Genomic DNA, 21,196 nt, shown 5'->3' on the forward strand with positions numbered 1-21,196 from the left:
TTTTCTTGAACAATATCCCTTTTCCTAGGTTAATATTTATTTCATCTTTTCGTAATAGTAAAATACAGTATAAAATATCATCACGCAAATTAATTCGGTCCCACTGATTGATTTGTGAATCTCCTCGATGACTCGCATCGATTAAATTCCAGTCAGTTTTTTACATCATGTGATCATCTTCTCATTTCTCTGGAAGCCAGATGTCCGAAGTGCAATCTCCGCCTGGGTATCTATAATTTTCGTCATTATTAAACTCATGACTTCAATGATAAAAAAATACCAAGTAACATTCAAAACAATTACCAGATTCAATTTTATGGCTATTGAAATTTTAATCAAGTAAGGGTTTTAACCGAGTAAGTATATCTTCTCGTTTCGTTTCTATTTTCCCTTAAAATTCAATGAACAGTTCAAGTACTGTACAAATGATAAAAGAAAGTAAAATTTGCAATTTACGGCAACTTATTTCCCCACCAAACTTTATTACTTTAATTATTATTATTCGAACGCAAACCTCATCTCGTGAGCCAATAGAATTTCATCCTTATCGGCTCCAAAGTCGACGAGAAAATCTTTATCCAGCGTCATGCCTCCGTTTTGAATATCGACATCGAGTTTCACCATGGTAGATCCGTGTCTGAAAAGCAGCACCGTAAATAACTTTCACGGACCATGATTTGAAGCATACTTCTCCTGGAAAGTACAGGCTCTCAAAATCTTTCACGTACTTGACTTGTTCTGGGTAGAACTGTTTGTCCCAGGGTGAGAACAAGGACGTTGTGACGTAGAGGCGACGTCCATCGAGACTGAGCTGGATCATCTGGGGAGATCCGTAAAGTCGGCGTCCCTTGACGAAGACGGGTTCAGGCTGCTTGTCCAATTCCTTATCTTCCACGACGCGAACTTTGCCATCTGAAAGAATACTACCTCCGAGGAAAATCTGGCCGGTCAGTTTTGGATTCCGAGTATCGGTGACGTTATACTGCCGAACGTCACCGTGGAGCCAATTCGTCAGGTACAAATACTTGTCGTCGAGACTGAGTACGATGTCGGTGATCATGCCTGGAACGGTCGCGTGACGAATTAAAATGAGACTTCCAGTTGAATGCTCACGTCAGTTTCTTTTCATTTTGACACACTCCTGATCAGGAAATGGTCACACGAAAAGAGAAGGAGAAGAAAAAATTGGAGAAGTCACCTTCCATGTACGACTGTATCCAGCCGTCCACTTTCTTCGCGGGAATGCTGATGACCTTCTCGGCAGACCATTCGCCCTCCGATTTCTTGAAGAACCGGAAGACGTTCGAGTGTATCGCGCATCCTACGAAGCCTTCGGCCGAGGTTGGGTCGTGCAAAAACCGCGTCTCCAACGGGGCGAAGCCCTCCTCACCGAGGTCTAGTGTTTGCAAAAGTTTCCGCTCGGTCCACGAGTAGATGTTCAAGCTTTTTCCGTAAGTGTCTGAAATTACGCGATGGATGAATGAGGATTTCTCGAGTTTCGAACCACTCGAATCTTACCCGCCGTGACGTGACTCGATGCAAAACCCTTCTTGAAGGTTCTCGGCACGCCCCACTCGCTCGATACCAAGACGTCATGGTAAGGTTGGTACCAGAAATCGTATCCGAAGGAGGCCTCGTCCTTCGTCCAAGCGCCAGTCGTCTCTAGGGTGTCGCTGTCGATCGTCAGGAATGAGCCAAGGGCGTCACCGTTGGGTTTTCCCATCGTGGAGATGATTATTTCACCAGTCGGCGAGCAGTGGGATGTGTGTGGAGTGGCCAGACCCCATTTGTGCATCTCTTTTGGCTCCAAGACCTAAGGTGAAAAAAAGCATTCCATTTATAATCAAGGCCAAGTGAGCAGTAATAACGGTCATTGGTTTCAGCAAGGTGCAACCTTCTTAATCTTCGGGTTCCTCTCCTCGGAGAGGTCGACGAAGTAGACGCGGTCCGAAACCAGGCTGGGAAGAACCATGGTATCCCGTTTCTTCGGCGAATCGTAACAGCTGCTGCAAATGTTCCATCCCGAGTGATGAAGCTCGTCCCCAACATTCGGCATTCGGAGTTTGTGGATTATCTGCGAAATTTTTAATCTCGTGTTGATTACTGTTCCATAACATACAAACAACAAAAGCAGCTAGCAACGGACAGAGCATATAGAAAGTCATGTTTGGAAAATAAATTATCGCGATGAATACAGCTGGCTAAAGGCACACGGTATCATCGTTCAAACTTAATTGTATAGTTATGAGTTCAATGATAGATTATAAAGGCGTAAGATATATAGAATGTCGGTAAGGCTTGCAAAGATTACGCGACGGACATACGAAGTATCGCAAGATAAACACATCGGTGGGTAATCTCAACAAATTCCATTTACAAATAATAAATTATCACCCTGTAAAAATCTGGCATGAAATGATGTATATAATACTTTTGATAAATGAACGCGCCAACGATAATGTTTGTTACTCAATATGTAGATTAGATTTCCGTGGCTGTACCGAGCGTCGCAGTTTGCCCGAGACTTTATTTTTAACTCGTGCCACTGCGACAACGCTCCACCATTCTTATTGCTGGTTAAACAATCAACTGTCTTTTCCACCTGCAGTCTGTTAACGACTGTATAATTTATGCGATGCAGAAGTGAGAGCCGAAGATTTTCATCCACACACCAAAGAGTACTGACTCGGGGTCCACGACAAAATTTCTGGGGGTTTGACTACAGCTCGACGCGATTTCGCAAGGGATCAGCCGATTAAAAAGAGATGAACCAGTGAACCTGCGAGTACGTTGAACTCTTCGGGTCCACGTCGACCGTCGCAAGGACATCGGGTTTCGTGGGGTCGGGCTGGATGCAGACGACGTAGATGATCTCTTCTCTTGGTCCCTCAAGCATGGCCGCCAAGGGGCTCTTGTACCCGGGTCCAGCACAGCATCCGCCTTCTGGAATCATGACAGACACAACGATGATCGGACAAGAGCGAGCGAAAACCAGCGGTCGCAGATTTCGTTCTTCTGGCTCAGGGCCAGAACCGAAGCTGCGGATTCACAGCGTAGATGTAAATTTGCAACGCGGCTCAGGGAAAGAGAAAGAGAGAATGTTTTCACTCTCTAAGCGCGTCGTAGAGTTGACGAAAACCAGGGCAAAAATATAACGCTCACCTTTTATTACCGTTGCCATGATTATTGCGTTCCTGTTCGATGCGCCAACGTCTGGTAAAGACTGGTGCCGATGCGACCCAACGACGCCGGGTAGCCGAGTCAAACTAAACACATCGGCGCCTCTGTGCGTCAGTTGACTGTGTTCGAATTGAGCCGGCTCACTCACTCACTCGTTCTCTGCCTCTGTCCTTCTTTATTTTTTCACTATCTCTCTCAGTGATACTCAATAGCCTTGACCAAGACCAAGACCGCTTGGCTTCGGTGACAGCAGAAGACGTGCCACTCGGGTTGCATCCGGACGGTCGCAAGGCGCAGAGTTCTTATTCTCGACTTGTCGGGCAAGATTAAAACAAGTCCAAGTGATTCACCCTGATTTTTTTCAATTCGCCTAGATATATAAAATATTATTCGATCACTTTCTTTCGGTTCTTTGCTAAAAATATCAGATCGATTTCGTCTAATCGTATTTTGATGATTTGTAGGACAGTCAGGATGATTGTAGGTATGTAGGTGAGCAGCGCTTCCAAAGTTTCGGGGAACTTTTAGCGCTTCTTAGACGGAAGCTGATCTTTCCATGGCTTCGTGATTGACCCTAGCGTATGGAGATCAGCAGCTTCTAAATTGAATTAAAACAAAAGTCTGATAATTTTTTTCTCGCAAGTACAATGCACATAGCAAGTAAATATCAATTTCTTCGCCCACCGTTACCATACGAATGATCAGCATTCTTCTCGTGTTTTTCGTGAAGTAGAGCGCATATCATCAAGTTGTCTCTATGTAAAGTCGCGAGCTTTCGGAGTTGACCTTTAGCCACTTCCGTTCTCGACGCGATGATGTCGAAGCCGTCGTCCAGTTTATCCAAGTCGGTGCTAATGTTCGCTACCATCTCCAGTAGCAGAGCATTCCGCCGGGCTTCCAAAGCGAACTTCTTACTGGTCAGAACGGCAACCAGGACGATGGTCATGAAGACACTAAGACCCAGAAGACTCTTTTGAAAGCCAGTCGTCATGCCGCAGGAATGCAGTTGACCCTTGCAAACGTCCTCGACCCTCCCATTTCGTGCGGAAAACTCTGTTATGCTGTTATAAGCAAGTCAAGCACTAATTCACCTTTACCAAAAAACACGGAACCACTCGACACTGGAGGATTTGTCAACGGCGATAAAATGGTCTGGCGAATCGGGTCCCGCCTGTATCGTCCTTCGAAGCAAAATCGGCGCGACTCTTCGAGCGAGTGCAGCAACTCAAAAGCGAAACCATGAGTACTGGGTGAGGTCACGGTGTAATTAGATAACAAAGAGCAATCATTCCCGACGAACTCCATGAAAGGCTGGAGTTGGTGTATAAATAGACGATGTAATATAAGTCACTCGGTACTTGTTGATACACCCGCTTCTGATGGCCGATGTAGGCGACCGCCCCACGTGCAGGCGCGGCTCACCCGCCCTCAGCGTGGACTCCGAACTGCCTCGCCGTGTCACAGTTAATACAGACGACTCCTAGCTGTCCCGACAGCGCATGCGTACGCGAATCAATAAGTTCGCATTCTCATGGCGGTTCTTTGAACTGGTTACAGAGTCCAGAGCGTCGGATGTACATTCTCAGATAACTAGGTTCTAATGGTTTGCATGTTATAACGTGTCCCTACCCCTTTCAGTCTACGCCATTTTTAATCGACAAGCCATGAATGTGCTCGATCGATTATCAGTGTTCGTGATGTTCAGCTATAGAGCTAGTTACTACCATAAATAATTTTACAGTTGTCCCTCAACATCTGGCTGCCATACGTATACCAGTCACGCGATGGTTACCGGTCATTTGATACCACTGAAACGAAATGGTATGACGGGACAGGTAGAAAAGCTTGTTGGAAATGAACGAGACTTATTTCTCCTTCGTGGAACATTTTAATTCGTCTTGTACCCGTACTTAACAACAGTGTCGAGCAAGATCTTTGAACTAGGTTCCTTGTCACGTTCACTTGCGAGCTATTGTTCGCACAATGAGACTATAAGGTAAAAGGGTATTTTCACGTATTTTTACACTGCCCGTTGTTTTGTATTAAAAATATCTTAAGACTAATTTTGTGATGTTATAATTTGTATATGGAAATGACATGTGAATGATATCCAAGTATGGACGATGAGATTTACACCCAATGGTTTTCAGCGTGGGTCATTGCATAGCTTCCTTTTCCTTGTCTGGATTAATTGGTATCGTGGGAATCAGTGTCATCCTCACATCTGCGTATTTTTCTCGAGGCAGGAATCTGTGGTATACATAAATAAAATAAACCTCACATTACCTGAGAAGTGAGAATTTTAAGACAAAAAATAAATCGAGGAACTATGAACCTGTGTATCAGCGGCGAAAAATGATCCCTGTCCAGATCCTTGGGGTCTGGAACACCGATGATGTAGCTCGCGATAATGCCACAGATAACGACAGTTACGTAGCCGACAAGGGAATAGTAGAGGAAAGAAACGGTAAAGAGGATCATGGGTTCGTCTTCCGGCTTCACAGGCGGTAGCGTGGGCTGGGTCCAGTAGGTAGCGTTTAATGTATGCGGACAGTTATCCGTGGACGTTGGCAGTGGGTCGTACCGTATGTTCTTGTTTATTTTGTGAATTTGGGCACCCATGACGATCCACGCCGATACGGTGGTGCCTATGATACCCCCGATTATGGTGCCCTTGTTACTTGCCCATGGGACCAGCATCCCCAGGGTAAATAAACCGAGAGTAGTTCCGGAAGTCACGCCAGTCATGCTCGCGGACATTGTGAATATATCACCTAACTGCTCGGCTACCAGAACCAGGGCAACGCAGAGCATTCCCAACACAACGACGGTGGCCTATCGGTTCAAAGTGGTTTCTAATTCTGATACTGATTCTATGATTGCTGTCTATGTCTTTTCTATATGCCCTCACCTTCATAACCCTTGTTGCCGTTTGTTCCTTTGTTTCACTTTCCGGCACCCAACGGGAGATGAAATCTTCCCATATCGTTCCAGCCACTGTATTCAAGGCACTGCTCATGGATGACAAGGCGGAGCTAACGAGAGCAGCGAGGAAGAGACCTGGCAACCCGGGAATTCTACCGGCAATGTCCATCACATAGTAGGGTAGAATCTGGTCTGGTTGGGATACCGTCTGTGTGATATTTAACGTTTTTTTTTAGATGATGAACAGTCGTTTCAATACTGAGAATAGGTTGCGAAAACCTTTCAGAAATCAACTCACGTTTGTCACAATCGGATCGCAGTCATGATATTTGGAGTACATTATCAGCCCCGTGTAGACAGAAATGCCTTTTACCACGATTATACCAGCGCACATGATCCAAATGGTTCTGTTGGTAGCACAATTAATAGTAGACCTTGAGAATATGAAAAATAGAGCGATCTCGACATGGAAAAAACCTTACATTCTGGCATCTGAGAGAGATGGTACTGAAAGAAACCTTTGTAAAGAATTCTGACTGATGCCTATACAGGAAATCCAGGTTGTCGTCAAGCCAATGGAAACACCCCAGAAGCTAGTTCGAACGAATGGGCTGGGGTTCATGCTACGCCACAAAATTGGACGGTTACTTTTTGCTGGATACTTTCACTAAGAATTGGTTAATTGGTTACCTACTCGAAGAATATAATGCGGCCACCTTCTTCGGATATACGCCAAATTTCCCGAAATCCACCGATCGAGATTATGCCAAGAATGAGCACGGTGAAGAGAGTGATCACTGTTACAGTGAATTGAATTGTGTCCGTCCACACTACTGCTTTGAGTCCACCCTGAGGTTATAAAGAACTTTGAGGATTGATGATTATCCATTTCACTCACACGATCAGAATATAATTCATGAACGATACTCACCACAGCCGTGTAAAAAATGCAGACAAGTCCAATGATGAGCGCGATATAGTGGAGATTGAAACCAGTAACCTGAGCGAATGCCAACGCTGGTCCGTAAACGACGATTGGAGTGTGAAGTATCAGATTAAGGATGAAGATAACCGAGGCAAACTGTCGAACTGATCTCGAAAATCTAACCTCCAAGTATTTGAAGGAACTGGTTAACTGCAGTTTGTAAAAAACCGGAAGAAAAACGTACGACGTTACGAGGCCAGTGATAAATGTGGTGAATATACAGGCTGCATACTGTGTTCCGTATCGGTAAGACTCGGCAGGAACTCCGAGCAAAGTAATTCCTGACAGGTGGCTGAAGAAGGACAAAGTAACCACGTATGAACTGAGCCACCTCCGTGGTATGGAAGACTGCATATAGTGAAATAAAACATTCAGATACCAACCTAGCAGTTATGCTCAACGCTACTGGTAAATAGCTCATGGTTTTTCCTCCTAGTAGGTATTCCGTGGTAGTATCTTGCTTCTTGCTGAAGAATCCGAAGTAAGTCCCGACCACTGCACTAACGCAGAGCATCGTGACGAAGAGAAAGTAGTCAACCCATCCAAAGGTGAGTGGTTCAACATTGTTCTGGATGGTATTCACCAGCGAGAAATTGTTTGTAGACATTTTTAATTTTATTTCTTGGTACTAGACCAAGAGTGTTACGAGCCTAACAAGTAGAAGTCGAAGGTGAACATACGTGGCCACTAAAAAGAACGGAGACAAAATGATCGTGAATAGAACCAGAAAACGTGAATTTCGAAGAAATACTGACAGACAACTGCAGTATACAGTCGCTCACAGTGGGTATAATTCTATGCATGTTCAGCATCTAAAAATGACAGATAAAATGATTTAGTGTTAGCTGCCACCTTAGCATATGCAAATAGACTGTAATATAAAGTGCTTATTTGAATTTCCTGTAAGCCCAGGGCTGAAGTAGTGTTGGAATTTGTAGTAGTAGGTGAGAACACGAATACCAGCCTCAATTTTTATCATATTCAATTTCCAAATGAACCAATAGTCCCCTTCCAGATCCAGGCAAAATAAGTAGGGGGGATGATTATTTTTTCTGAAGTCTCATCCACAAATCAGATTTCAGACCATGACTTATACGACGGAACGCTGAGCCGTTCGTACGATGTGTCAGTCATGGTTGGTCGTTTGCATTGCATAAAGCGTCTGGCCCGAATACTTTTGCGAGGAGAGCAAATATTAACGAACCTCGTCCACAGATTTCAACTCACAAAGATAACGTGCAACGATAAGATCGGTTTGAATGAGACACGTGCAGTTTAATATTTGGCAAATACAGGTTTAATAATACATTGCTCATTTACATGTTCACCAAATACATTTATAAATAAATAAAGCTATCATACAATGTAGTTTTGGCCGAAGTTCTCATGCGGGAATCAAGTTACGCAATCCACAACGCAGCTTTCACTCATGTCTAACAAAATTTATATACACAATTTTTTATGTCATGCTCCATCCAAACTGCGCAAATCTGAAAGCAGACTGACATTCCGATAACTTTATAACAAACCCCATGATGCTGCTCGAGTACCGATGTAGTGATTGGAATAATTTGAGTCTCTTTAAGCTCCATTCGATGTTTTTCGCCGTCACAGTGAACAGAGACTCTTTGAGTAGGGGAATCACGTTCACTTCACATGGCCTCCTTTTCTTTATCCGGTACCTCGGGAATTGGCTTCAGGGGTACTTCAGTGTATTTCTCTCGAGGAAGGAACCTAAAATTGAACAAAAATAAGAAAAATAAGACGCAAGTTCAAGTACGATAGGGTAAGTAGCCCCACAAACCTCTGAACAATCGGAGCAAAGTGATCTCTGTTCAATTCATTGAGCTTTGATCGACCAGTGACAAAACTGGCAATAGTTCCGCTCACTACGACGACTGTGATTCCGATCAGTGAATAGTAAAGGAAAGAAATGGTATAAAGGATCATGGGTTTGTCTTCGGAATCGACGGGCGAAGCCGACGTCGACTCTGTCGAATACGTCATGTTCGGTTGAATCGCGCAATTAGCTATCGAGGTTGGTAGTGACACGTAGGTGTCTTTCACTTTCTCGACTTGGGCGCCCACTATGATCCATGTTGAGGCGGTAAAGCCTATGATCCCCCCGATCACGGCACCCTTATAATTCGCCCATGGAACCATCATCCCAAGAACGTAGAAGCCCGTGATAGTTCCAGCCGTAACACCGGTCATGGTCGTAGACACCATGAATATGTCACCTAAGTGTTCTACGACGAAAACGAAGAAGATGCACAGGAATCCCAATAAAACGACGGTAACCTGTTTGCAGAAATCGATTTTTCAAGATCTCACTACGATTGCTCCCGCTCGGTTCCTCACCTTCATCACTTTTGTGGCCATTGCTTCTTTCTTTTCACTCTCTGGAATCCAGGGGGAGATGAAGTCTTCCCATATGGTTCCAGCTGCCGTGTTTAATCCACCGCTCATCGTTGATAAAGCAGAGCTCACAAGAGCGGATATGAAAAGGCCCGGCAGTCCAGGAATGTTTCCTGCGACGTCCATTACGTAATAGGGTAACATCTGGTCTGCCTTATCTACAATCTGGATTATGCTCAAAGATTATTTCATGATGCTGTTTGACATGTGACGTACTTCAGCCGAGGAATCGAACTCACGTTTGCTGTAACCGGGTCGCAATCGTGATATTTGGAAAACATTATCAGGCCAGTGGCGACGGATATCCACTTTGCAGTGACCAGTCCAACACACAGTACCCAGAGAGATCTGGAGTATCAAGATCTTAGTACCGTCGGACCACAGACGAGCTTGCGAAATGAAAATTTAGTATGAATAAAAACCTTACACTCTGGCTTCCGAAAGGGTTGGCACAGCAAGGAATCTCTGCATACTACTTTGATTGACACTGATGTTAGCAGCCCAAGATGTTGTCAGACCAAGAGATACCGCCCAGAAGCTACTTCGAACGAATGGACTGGGATTCATACTGTCGGAAAATTTGAACCGTTTTTAAAAGTTTTCATATTCCTTAGTTATTTTCTTAACAATTACTAACTAGTCTCGTTCATACTCAAAAAATATCAGACGACCTCCTTCCCCGGATATCCGCCAGATCTCGCCAATGCCCCCAACGGAGATGATGCCCAAAGTAAGAACGATGAAAAGAGTGACAATAGTGACCGTGAACTGAATCGTATCAGTCCATACCACGGCTTTGAGTCCACCCTTGTGTGAGGAAGACATAAGTGGATTAATAAAACATAACCGCTTGTACGTGCAGTTTCGATGTGACTGAAGCTTAAATTACAATTAATACTCACTACAGTTGTATAGAAAATACAGACACCTCCTATAGCAGGAGCGACGTAATGCATATCAGAACCAGTCACCTGGGCAAAGGCCAGTGCGGGTCCATAGATAACGAGGGGCGTATGAAGGATCAAAGATATGGTATAGAGAACCGACGCAAACTGTCGAACAATCCTTCCAAACCTTAGTTCTAAGTACTCAAAGGTGCTGGTCAGCTGGAGCTTATGGAAGACCGGGAGGAAGATGTACAAGGTCAAAATGCACATGAAGATGGTGGTGAATATGCAGGCTGCGTACTGAGTCCCGTACTTGTAAACCTCAGAAGGGATTCCCAATAGGGTGATACCCGATACGTGACTGGAGGAAGAGACTTTTTGCAACAAATGGCTTGGACATACAATTATATTAATCTGATTTCCTTTCTTTTATTTGCATACTTATTGTCAACTGATCAATGTCTGTTGACCGTGTCTTCGAAATATGTATACTGACCCTGCAGTTATGCTCATGGCGACTGGAAAGTAGCTCATTGCTTTCCCGCCGAAGAGATATTCCTTCTTTGTGTCTTGCTTTTTGCTGAAGAATCCAAAGTAGACACCGACTGCGGCGCTGATGCTGAGCATCACGAAGAACAGAGTGTAGTCCATCCATCCGAAGGTTAGGTACGCGACAAACTTCTGGCTGGTGCCCACTAGAGAAGAATTATTGGTTGACATTTCTGGCTCTTTTCTCCCCAAATAAAAGGAGGCAGCAGCGTCGTGAAGCGTGTCTTGAACACTGGGCTGTGGATCTTTGAACTTTGATCAGAGTAATGATCCGACACGGAAAATGCGATCACCAATCTGAGTAGAGAACGTCTAGGAAGTTTGAGGAATACTGAAGGTAATCTAGCGATGGGGACTCGTGCGTGGAAGACACGATTCCACGTATATGTTCATGATTTACAATCCACAGATAAACGGACTCTGACGCCTTGAAATTTACAAACAAGTTCTACTGCGTGGTTGGAAGGTTTGAACTATCATATACACCCAGAGATGAAATTTCCTTAGAAATGGTCATCCTTTTTGTCGTAGGTTCCGCAGCAAATTGTACATTTCAAGACTGCTTTCGGGATCTGTGCGTTGTTCATTTAGAAGAGAGATGCCACGATTTGCAGTATGCATCGGAGTGCCGAGATTTGTAAAGTGATACCGTTTCCTCGATTCTGCATCTCGCGAACCGTGCATTTCGTTATCTATAAATTGCGGAATTAACGACGCATCATGTTCCTACGTGTTGCATCAGGGTCTGCAATCCGGTAATGTCGTGAGTAGTCTGGTATCCGTGACCTTTCCTTCAAGCCAAGACAAACAGCCGTTAAAACCGCTGCAAAAACGCGGTTGGTGTATCAAAATTATCAACGTCAGGTAAAAATAAGCTATTTATGGTCAAAGCACATATTACCTAAATCAGAATCAGGCTTCTACGCGCGTATAAATTTGGCAACAACGACCTTGTGCTCCGATTAGCTGCGATGATTTGCTGCTCTGCCAACTTTATCTATTATCTTATATTTTCGTCACCTCATATTTACCTCAAGATATAAATCTGCCAATTAATTGTTCGTACAGTGATTCCTTGAATGAAACTACGATTCAATTGACGATTTTTCGGATTTAGAAAATGCATCAGAAAAATATGAACTCTCACTTTAGAATTTATTTCAATATTTACAGTCTTCCGTTTGCAGATGTGAAGCCGTGTAAGACATATTTACAATCTATTTACAAAACTTATTTCCTTTATCACGACTGGCATATAGCCAGACTGTTGATTCGAATTTTAAATTTCACTGGGGGTACGTCCCTACGTCACAACTATCGTCGTAACATTTTTCTAATTTTCTAATCTTAAATCATACTTATCAATTTAACCAATGTACATCTAACCAAGTAGTGATATGCCGATAGACAAATTATACCTTGTTTCTAGCATCTATCATATAATATTCATATATGATTATCATTTTTATAAACACCAATAATTGTATACCTAATTTCTTTTACAATAAGTGACTTTGAAATCGGTTTGCTGAGTTGTAATAGGCCGAATATACTAATTCTAAAAAAAAAATTCGCAACTGTTACTTTTACAATACAGTTAAGGTTATTCTAGCTAACTTATCGCAATATTCACAAAGATTCACAATTTATCGTACTATTACCGTACAACACTTTTTCCCCGTCATCTTTTTAACTACTCGATAAGCTTTCCAAGGAAAAATATCCACGTGCGTGATACATTATTTCTTTTACATCGCGTTCATTTCGTGTAAAAGATATACGACCAGTTGAGATACTCGCTACATTCACTATATATATATATATATATATATATATATATTAGGGTGATTCAAAAAAAAAAAATTAATTTTTTTTTTCTTCCAAACAGGCTCAAAAGTTTCTTTTGGATGTAAAAAAATTATTGTGAAAATATGAGCCCTTAATATTAATATTAAGATAGTCCTCATCGCATTTTTGTAATTCCCATAAGAATAACATGGGAAAAATTATTTTTGCTTCTTCTGATTTTTATACCGTTCATACAACTGATTGACTCATAAATCGCTGTTATAATCTTTATAGAGAATTGAACGCTCTACAAAAAAGGTTTGATAACATTTTTTTATTAGTCCACGCGTTCAAAAGTTATTGAAGATCGAAGTTCAAATTTTTAAAAATTTGATCGAATTTAGTGAATTACACCGAAACTGTTGGTTTTGGTGACAAATTAAGGATCAAATATTTCGTCAAACATTAAGGGGGAAAAATTTATTTAAGGATGATTAATAAATAAATTTCTTTTTTGAAATTTCACAGTGGCTATCCCCCTTAATGTTTGACGAAATATTTGATCCTTAAATAAATTTTTTTTTTGAAATTTCACAGTGGCTATCCCCCTTAATGTTTGACGAAATATTTGATCCTTAATTTGTCACCAAAACCAACAGTTTCGGTGTAATTCACTAAATTCGATCAAATTTTTAAAAATTTGAACTTCGATCTTCAATAACTTTTGAACGCGTGGACTAATAAAAAAATGTTATCAAACCTTTTTTGTAGAGCGTTCAATTCTCTATAAAGATTATAACAGCGATTTATGAGTCAATCAGTTGTATGAACGGTATAAAAATCAGAAGAAGCAAAAATAATTTTTCCCATGTTATTCTTATGGGAATTACAAAAATGCGATGAGGACTATCTTAATATTAATATTAAGGGCTCATATTTTCACAATAATTTTTTTACATCCAAAAGAAACTTTTGAGCCTGTTTGGAAGAAAAAAAAAATTAATTTTTTTTTTTTGAATCACCCTAATATATATATATATATATATATATATATATATATATATATATATATATATATATATATATATGTATATTAGGTATATATATATATATATATATATATATTAGGTATATATATATATATATATATATATATCAGAATTATCTCGAAACCGTTTAACTAAAGTCAAAAAGATTCCGTCTATATAAAGTTTCACCCTAGTGTCGATATCTCATCAAAATGAAGGAAACGTAAAATTCTTTCAAGCGTTTCCTTTTCATAAAGTTAAACGGAAGAATAATAATATTATATCTTATAAATTAATCTATTATAGGTTTGATTTTGATTGATTTTTCAGGTATAAGATATTGTGGTTCCTTAGATCCCAGACTTACAGCCGAGAAGTGAATTTATCAAGTCCATGTTCGTCACTCGTCGCCCGAAACTGGTACGAAAACCCTCCGCTCAGGTAAGTAGCCTTAGCATCGCTCTCAGAAAACTGAGAAGCAAGAGCGGAAGGACAGTGCCAGGTTGATTATGAGTGATCGCCGACGAGGGTGAGAAGAGCCCATACTTGAGCCCGACGATGGTTCTGAGATGAGCGCGAAGTCCGGAATTGTGAGAACTGGTGGGTCCGCACTGATAGAGCGGAGCGTTCCAGAGGCTGCTGTCCCTGGGCCCGAACAAGAGAGTGTATTCGCCGCTCCAGGTGACGCCGACGCGAGCCCTGAGTCCAAGGATAGCCGGCGCCTCGAGGGAGCGCGGGATGCAATCGGGGGGCCAGGTGGCGAGCCGGCCGCGGCCGCCGCAGCGAGCTACGACCCCTGGGTCACCGGGGACAAGAATGGACTCGGCGACGTGGAGGTCAAGCTCGGTGGTTCCGGTCGGAGTCGGTGGCGTCGGGGTGACAAAGACGCTGGGCGTCGTTTCTTCGTAGCGCTGGTTACCACGCAGCATGGCGGCGAAGGAGAGCGCGAGAGAGGGATGCGCGTCTTGAAGCAGATGGCGGTAGGAGTCGTCCTCATCAACGAGGCTGCGCTTGGAAAGGTGGGCCTCAGATTCGGGGACCTTCGGCGCGTCGGGCGACCGTGTGATGGCCTCCTGGATCTCGTCCATTGACGGGAGCATCTCATCCGCCGACACTTGCTCCCGTTTCGGGGCGTATATGTCCCATATGTTCTTCGCCAGCTCCGGAGTCATCCAGGGCACCACTTCTCGTCGGGCCCGATCTTCGAGGCGGTCCCCGTCCATCGCGAACTGCGGAGCTTCCGACTCCAGCTCTTCGTGGCGCCGTTGTCGCCCAGCCCGCTGAACGTAGCTTCCGGCCGCTGTCACTGCGTAGAGGAACGAGCTGCACTTCGGATCCCTAAAGTAGTCCCATTGCCCCGTCCACAGCTTGTCTCCCGGCCATACTCGAAATTGTCTCCTCACCCACAAGCCTCCCTCTTCGCTCTCGCAGCTCTTGCTCGTCCAGCTTCCACCCAGCAACGCTGGCAGTGCTGCGACCTCGTGGAGAACCGGAGGACTCGTCTCTGTTCCTCGGGATATCGCGTTGCACATTGGACACCCCGTTGTCTGGTGACAGAAAGAGAAATCATTTGAAATTGATCAATGTCACCTAAAAATGTATGACTGACTGCATCTTTTTCTACATGAGTGAATTTTTTTTCAATTTCTACTCACCGTGTCAGACCGCAGAAGCGCGGTTGACTGTAAAGCCGTGGGCCTGTGGGTGAAGCGAGTTTGAGTCGTGGGCGGAAGACCACCAAATAGGAGTTCGACTCTTGGTCTGCCGACGGGCTTGTAATGGGTCGTTTTTGAGACCGAGGGTCTCTTCTGGACCCTGAGGAGTCGCAGTTCTCCAAACTCGAGACCGAGTGTTTCGAGGCAGTCGATGCCGCGCCGATTCTGCGATGGCTGATGACCGTGAAGAGAGTTGTACCTGGGCCCTTCCCACAAGGGATTGGGAACGCGGTGATGAGGTTGTTCGTAGACGAGCTGAGGGACATACGGCCGCCATTTTGGCTGCGGCCCGCACGTTGAGTTCACCCTGAGTCCCAGTTTGTGGGCAACCTGCGACACAAGGAGTGATTTACCGCTGAGAGGTCTTGTGGGTATAATTATAATCAGTGGCGTCGTGATAACAGTCCGTCTCGTACTTCGCTGTCAGTCAAACTCACGGTGTTTCTCTTTGGCACACAGTCGCTGGATCTGATTATCGTTCACGTTGGCAAATTGACGGCACCGTCTGGCTTCGCACCGCGCAAAATACGCCTCGTGATGTTAAAAAATAGGAGAATCAAAATCGTATCCATGCTTACCTGCCGATTTAGGGGGATCACGTGGACCGTGTCCAGCTGAAACCTAGCTTCTGTGGCTCCAGGAGTTAGAATGGACGCTGAGAGCAGCCGCAGCACACCTCTGGCTGTCACTGTGTGAGTGGCCACACTGCACGACTCTTCAGCGTAGTGGTGACGCAGCAGCAAAAATGTATCGTTCTCGTAGAAGGTGTACTTTCGGATCACGTACTCGGGTCCCGATCTCGTCTCGCACCTTTTGAACAAAAAACATGGAGTTTGAAAGGCTGTTAGAATTTTTTTTGTTCATTGGTAGCACTAAGTTTAAATTGTCAACTAGCAAGATATTCAGCCCAACAAAATGGCCAACGTTGTACTTCAGGCCACTTTGTTCTTAATAACTTAAGAGAAGATAAGAATCCTTCAACATATGTTCATCTTGCGGATTCTCCCTTGTTAAAATAGAAGCAAAGGACTCGGTACACTTCGGGAGTAAGAGTCTTGGAGCGTGAGTTGCCGTCGGGGCTCGTCAAGTAGGCACAAAGGGTCGCAGTTTCTTATAAGCACGCTACAACTGCTGTAAGTCGGTAACCTATGAAGTATCTGACTGTCTTTTTGTCAACAAAAATCGCTTCAAAAGTTTTTCCAACATTTCTGTCAATATGAAAGCACTGCCGATGTAATCAAACCTTTTTTTTCGCGTAATCATATACTTTTTGCAAAATTTTGATTGCATTTTTCTTCGGTTAATGTAACTATTATCAAATTGTTGGTGAAATGACTTTACTAGGTTTGCAGATTATGAATATCTTGAAAGAGACATGGTCAAAGATCTTACCGGCTGTGAGGAATGTCGAGTTGTTTTCGTTGTTAGCTTTGTTCAGGCTAAGATCTTTGTGATCGAACATTCTACGACCGAACTAAGCAGTTTTTTCAAAGAATATCCGTTCTAGAGCTACTCATTTTGGTATAATAATATATATAATTCAACGTCTCAAAGCTTTTCTGAGAAAAGTTTGATCATGGCTTTACAAAAAGGAGACGTGAAAATACAAATAGAAGTCGTCGAAGATCAAGACCGAGGGGTTGACTACCCTTAATATCTAGTGTACACTATTCATGAAATCTCATGAAATCGTTCAAAATTTCCGCAATCTTAGAAATCACATGGAATCCCTGAAATCCTATAAAATCCTTAGATCTTTGAAATCCTCTTAATTCTTTAAAACTATGAAAGGTAAAATCGTCTGAATCTATCTCTTTAAAATCACACGAAATCCCCCCTGCAATCCTTTGTAAATCATTGAAATCCTTTGAGATCTTGCAAGATTATCGGAAATTTCTGAAACATTATGAAATAGTTTGAGATACTGAAATCTTTTAAGTCCAATGAAATCGTAGGGAAATCTAATGAACTCATTTGGTTATCCAAAATTCTTCAAATCGTACCGAAGAAACGAATTTTGAGTATGCAAAGAATACTAAAGATGGTTCAATAAAAACTCACCCCTGTGATAGCCAAGTGGCGTGCAATCTCAACGGGGTGGAATCACTAGCGGTCGCAAAATCGGAGACGACGGTTTCTCTGAAGAAGGCCTGGCACTGGTCTCCGCCTCGTTCGGGGCCCCAAACCATGCCGAGGGACGGACCTGGAAGACAAACGGTAATAAAAAGGACAACGCATATAGTGTCATACTTAGCCTTACGGGGTTATAGCGCTCCGGTATCGAAGGGGCGCATCCTGGGCTTTCGGATCTCGTGTCCGAGGTATAAAACCCAGCAGGTACCAGAGCAGCCCACCCGCTGAGGCCCCGCTCCGACGAGGGGTTCGAGAGTTTTAGGGTCTGACAGATTCCGAAAGATAAATTTATTCGATGATTCTAAGTCCCCCGCCACTATTGGACTGCCTATGCGCCTGGCCCGGGATCGGGGCCCCCGTAAAACCTCGTCGTAGCGACAACCCGAGATCTGGCTGGATAAAATATCCGAAATACTTACCAGTCAGAATCCGACCGACACAATCGGTAGAAACGTTCAACCACTCAAGCATTTCCCTGAAAATCTGTTCGCAGATGTGTTGCGCAGAAAAAAGGACTCTACGCTCACAAATTTTATTGGTATTTAAAAAAGTACATTCATAAAAGAATGCCTTGTAATCTTTGAACATTTTTTAATAACATCATAACGGCTTTATTTTAATTGTTTTGCATCGACGTTGAGATGTTCTGGAGGTTTTCTAATTTTTCATGATAACGGATTTCTTAGATCTCGATGTGATACAAATAATTGAAATGATTTTTAGGGTGAACTTGGAATCGGTAATTTCATTTGTGAAAGGGAATATTCAGACGACAATTAGAAATTTTCACTTCACTAGTTTAACTGAACCTCGGTGAAATAAATTGGTGATTTACATTTATGCGTCTTATTTGTTTTTTTTTCTAGTAATGGTTGTAAAAATTTCACCCCAGAATCGGATAAAAGTATATTTTATAATTATCTAAGCAATTTTCTCAAGGGAATAGAATAATTATTCCTACATTTTAATGAATGAGAATTTAAATTCAAAGTTTTCCTTTCAAAATTTTTGGTACACGTCGTTCGTTCAATCCGCTGACTCAATTTGCGGGATTCGTGCGTCAAGGGTCTGGACAGCTGGGTAAACTCTGACCTGGTACGAAATTCGTTCGAGGATTGATCACTGACACTGAACAGTAAACCCGACTCTACGATTCTTGGGGTACCGGGACCCGCATGCCTCGTTCTTGGGTTTCAAGGGCTTTTTACCCTCTTCATCCTCCACCCTCGCCCACCATGCAGTCTTCGAGAATGATGTTATGTTTTAAACATATGCGGACGTCTGCGTGTGTATGCAAGGAAAAAGGCCGAGGGTTTAGCCACGCGATGGATGCTTGAAATCTTATAAAAACATGCAACTCGCTCCGTGAACAGTCTGCCGCGTTTGCTACTTGTCGCCCGTTTTTGAACCCTGCAGCTTGACGATGAGTCGGTATTTTTCAAATACATACTTATGTGAAGGAATTTGTTATTATCAATTACGACGCGCTGCCAAAAATAACGACAAATTCATTTCACTTCAAAATCTACACATTTCGTACGATTGTTTGGAAATTTGATAGTGATCATAGTGATTTGTAGATTTAGATGAAAATGAAATTTCACTGATACTCTCTTTTATCAAATAATCAAATACACTTTTGTTTATGGAAAATTTTGATTTTATACTAATCAGTATCACAATACCGTCAATACCGTGATTCAACAGGCAAAAATCTAAATAAAATCTTGATTACTTATACCTGTAAATTGAGTCGTACTTCATCCGTTCAATTAGTAAAAATCCATTCCGTAAACTACATAAAAAAATGTACAATCAACTTATTAAACTAAAAAAGTAGAGTAAACCTCAGAAACTGATTTTGCGTTGCAATTACCAAAAAAGGATCGACAATAGCGCAAAATGGTTACGCGTACCTCGTTTTTCGTAATTTCAACAATATTCGAACAGGTTTTTCAACGTTACCTATTTTATTGAATTTTTCTAGTTACTCTAACAAATTAAATTTTTCTCAGTGTATTACGGAAATTTGTCACTTGATTAACCCGTGATTGTTAGCATCGATCAGTTCACAAATGCCCAATAATACCCGCATGCACCGCGCTTAAGCGTTCGTCCGTGAAAGAAATTCCCACGTTCGGTGGGCGCCACGCGGCGATACGTTGTCTCAGCTGATTGCTAATCTTCGCATTTCGTATTCTGCCCAACTTGACCCGGCTAACGACGACTGCAACGTCAACAGTCGAGGTTGAAGGGGGTGCAGCCTCCGTGGTCGTGCAGCAATGCATCCCGCGGCGCTTATAAACTTAAATTAAACGATTCCAAGCGGTGAAATTGAACAAAGCTTCGCATGAACCCCCGCGTCGTTTTCCCATTTCCATACGTCTTTCCCCCACGGTATGATAGTTGATTCTTAAAAAAGGCGCCGCAATCGCGTGGATAAAGCATTACAGTTACCAAAGCTCAGCGATTTTAAGCAGGTTTATTCTCTTTGATTATGACGATACAAAAGATCAAAAGCGATTTTGGTTTCGTTGCCCAGTTATTATAGCAAGAATTGATTTTTCGAATCATTCATATTTTGGAGAGCTTGAGTTTGTTAATACATCAAAATCGAAAGTCGGGTTTCAAGTTTAATACGTTGCAAACGAAATTTCGAAATTTTTTCGAAATCTTGCGGTGAAATTTTATCGGAATTTTTATCACCACCTTGTGTTAATCAACGTATTATATAGTAACGATAAACCAATTAGTTGGATTGATTCGGACGGTTAAAGAATATTCACTTACAATTGGAAAATTACACGAGGAAATGTATAACAATCTCTAAATAAACGCTAATGATCTTGTCACTCACCGATAAGGAGAATCCCAAGGTGGATGATCAGGGCGACGGCCATGGCGTTGTATTAATATTCTTCGAGATGTTATTGCAACAAAAATTCAGCTAAGGATGTTTCTCCATCGTCATTTTCGACTCTCGTGTGCAACGACGCAGGACTGTTCGTCTTCCCTGTCACTTCAGCCAAAGTTTAGTTAAAACTTCTCTCAGAGCCGACCTACCCCACGCTTATATAAACTCTCGTCCCCACCGAGGCTCCCAGTGAATTCAGCGTCGGACCCAAGGGCCCAGAGCCCATGCAGGGGCGCCGAGTCTCGGGCCCCCTGCTGGTCCCGCTGTGAACATCGAGCGACGGGCCCATTCCCCACCTGCACAAATTTATGTCCACCGTACGTACACAACCATTGAGTTTCCTGTGCCGCTATCTCGGCAATAAATCTCTGGGGGTCCAGTGAAATCCGAAAACTGGCTTTGAAAAACCGAAGGCTTCGATAACTACGGTATACGAGTATGTCCAGTCGAATTTACCGAAAATGTGTTAGTTTAGACAAAAATGGAAACTTTTCAGTAATTTTATTACGAGGAAAATTTCTTTTTAGAAAATAGACAAGTATTAAACTTTAGAATTTAAAACAAAAACTTTTATCCTTTGTTTTGAATTGCTTTAAAATAGCTAAAAATGTAGTAAGTTCAATGACAACGTTGAACTGGTTATTGAAAAAAATCTGTTGCAGTGGCTTCGAAGA

At 42.7% G+C, this 21,196-nt stretch overlaps 4 protein-coding genes across 4 annotated transcripts; all 4 read right to left on the bottom strand.

The window, feature by feature from the left end:
- LOC124213743 (methanethiol oxidase) lies at nt 1-4,601 on the bottom strand. Its single transcript, XM_046615330.2, has 9 exons — nt 3,865-4,601; nt 3,163-3,778; nt 2,780-2,943; nt 1,895-2,074; nt 1,519-1,813; nt 1,199-1,459; nt 729-1,062; nt 515-637; nt 1-230 (listed from the first exon to the last, which is right to left on the bottom strand). Exons 2-9 carry the CDS (start codon nt 3,179-3,181, stop codon nt 182-184), a joined length of 1,425 nt encoding a protein of 474 aa, XP_046471286.1. The 5' UTR covers nt 3,182-3,778; nt 3,865-4,601; the 3' UTR covers nt 1-181.
- Nucleotides 4,602-5,059: 458 nt separating this feature from the next.
- On the bottom strand, nt 5,060-7,845 carry LOC124213742 (sodium-coupled monocarboxylate transporter 2-like). Its single transcript, XM_046615329.2, has 8 exons — nt 7,474-7,845; nt 7,037-7,382; nt 6,800-6,954; nt 6,588-6,728; nt 6,404-6,512; nt 6,092-6,313; nt 5,516-6,015; nt 5,060-5,430 (listed from the first exon to the last, which is right to left on the bottom strand). The coding sequence occupies exons 1-8, from the start codon at nt 7,695-7,697 to the stop codon at nt 5,337-5,339; spliced, it is 1,791 nt and encodes a 596-aa protein (XP_046471285.1). The 5' UTR covers nt 7,698-7,845; the 3' UTR covers nt 5,060-5,336.
- Nucleotides 7,846-8,371: 526 nt separating this feature from the next.
- On the bottom strand, nt 8,372-11,274 carry LOC124214751 (sodium-coupled monocarboxylate transporter 1-like). The gene is made up of 8 exons (XM_046617366.2): nt 10,892-11,274; nt 10,411-10,756; nt 10,161-10,315; nt 9,936-10,076; nt 9,748-9,856; nt 9,452-9,673; nt 8,895-9,391; nt 8,372-8,824 (listed from the first exon to the last, which is right to left on the bottom strand). Exons 1-8 carry the CDS (start codon nt 11,113-11,115, stop codon nt 8,743-8,745), a joined length of 1,776 nt encoding a protein of 591 aa, XP_046473322.1. The 5' UTR covers nt 11,116-11,274; the 3' UTR covers nt 8,372-8,742.
- A 2,923-nt stretch (nt 11,275-14,197) lies between these two features.
- Nucleotides 14,198-17,668, bottom strand: LOC124214402 (uncharacterized). Its single transcript, XM_046616674.2, has 4 exons — nt 17,537-17,668; nt 16,054-16,285; nt 15,416-15,805; nt 14,198-15,307 (listed from the first exon to the last, which is right to left on the bottom strand). The coding sequence occupies exons 1-4, from the start codon at nt 17,662-17,664 to the stop codon at nt 14,198-14,200; spliced, it is 1,860 nt and encodes a 619-aa protein (XP_046472630.2). The 5' UTR covers nt 17,665-17,668.
- Between the last annotated feature and the right edge of the window lie 3,528 nt (nt 17,669-21,196).

The sequence above is a fragment of the Neodiprion pinetum genome, chromosome 3, assembly GCF_021155775.2.
Source record: "Neodiprion pinetum isolate iyNeoPine1 chromosome 3, iyNeoPine1.2, whole genome shotgun sequence".
Classification (NCBI taxonomy): domain Eukaryota; kingdom Metazoa; phylum Arthropoda; class Insecta; order Hymenoptera; family Diprionidae; genus Neodiprion; species Neodiprion pinetum.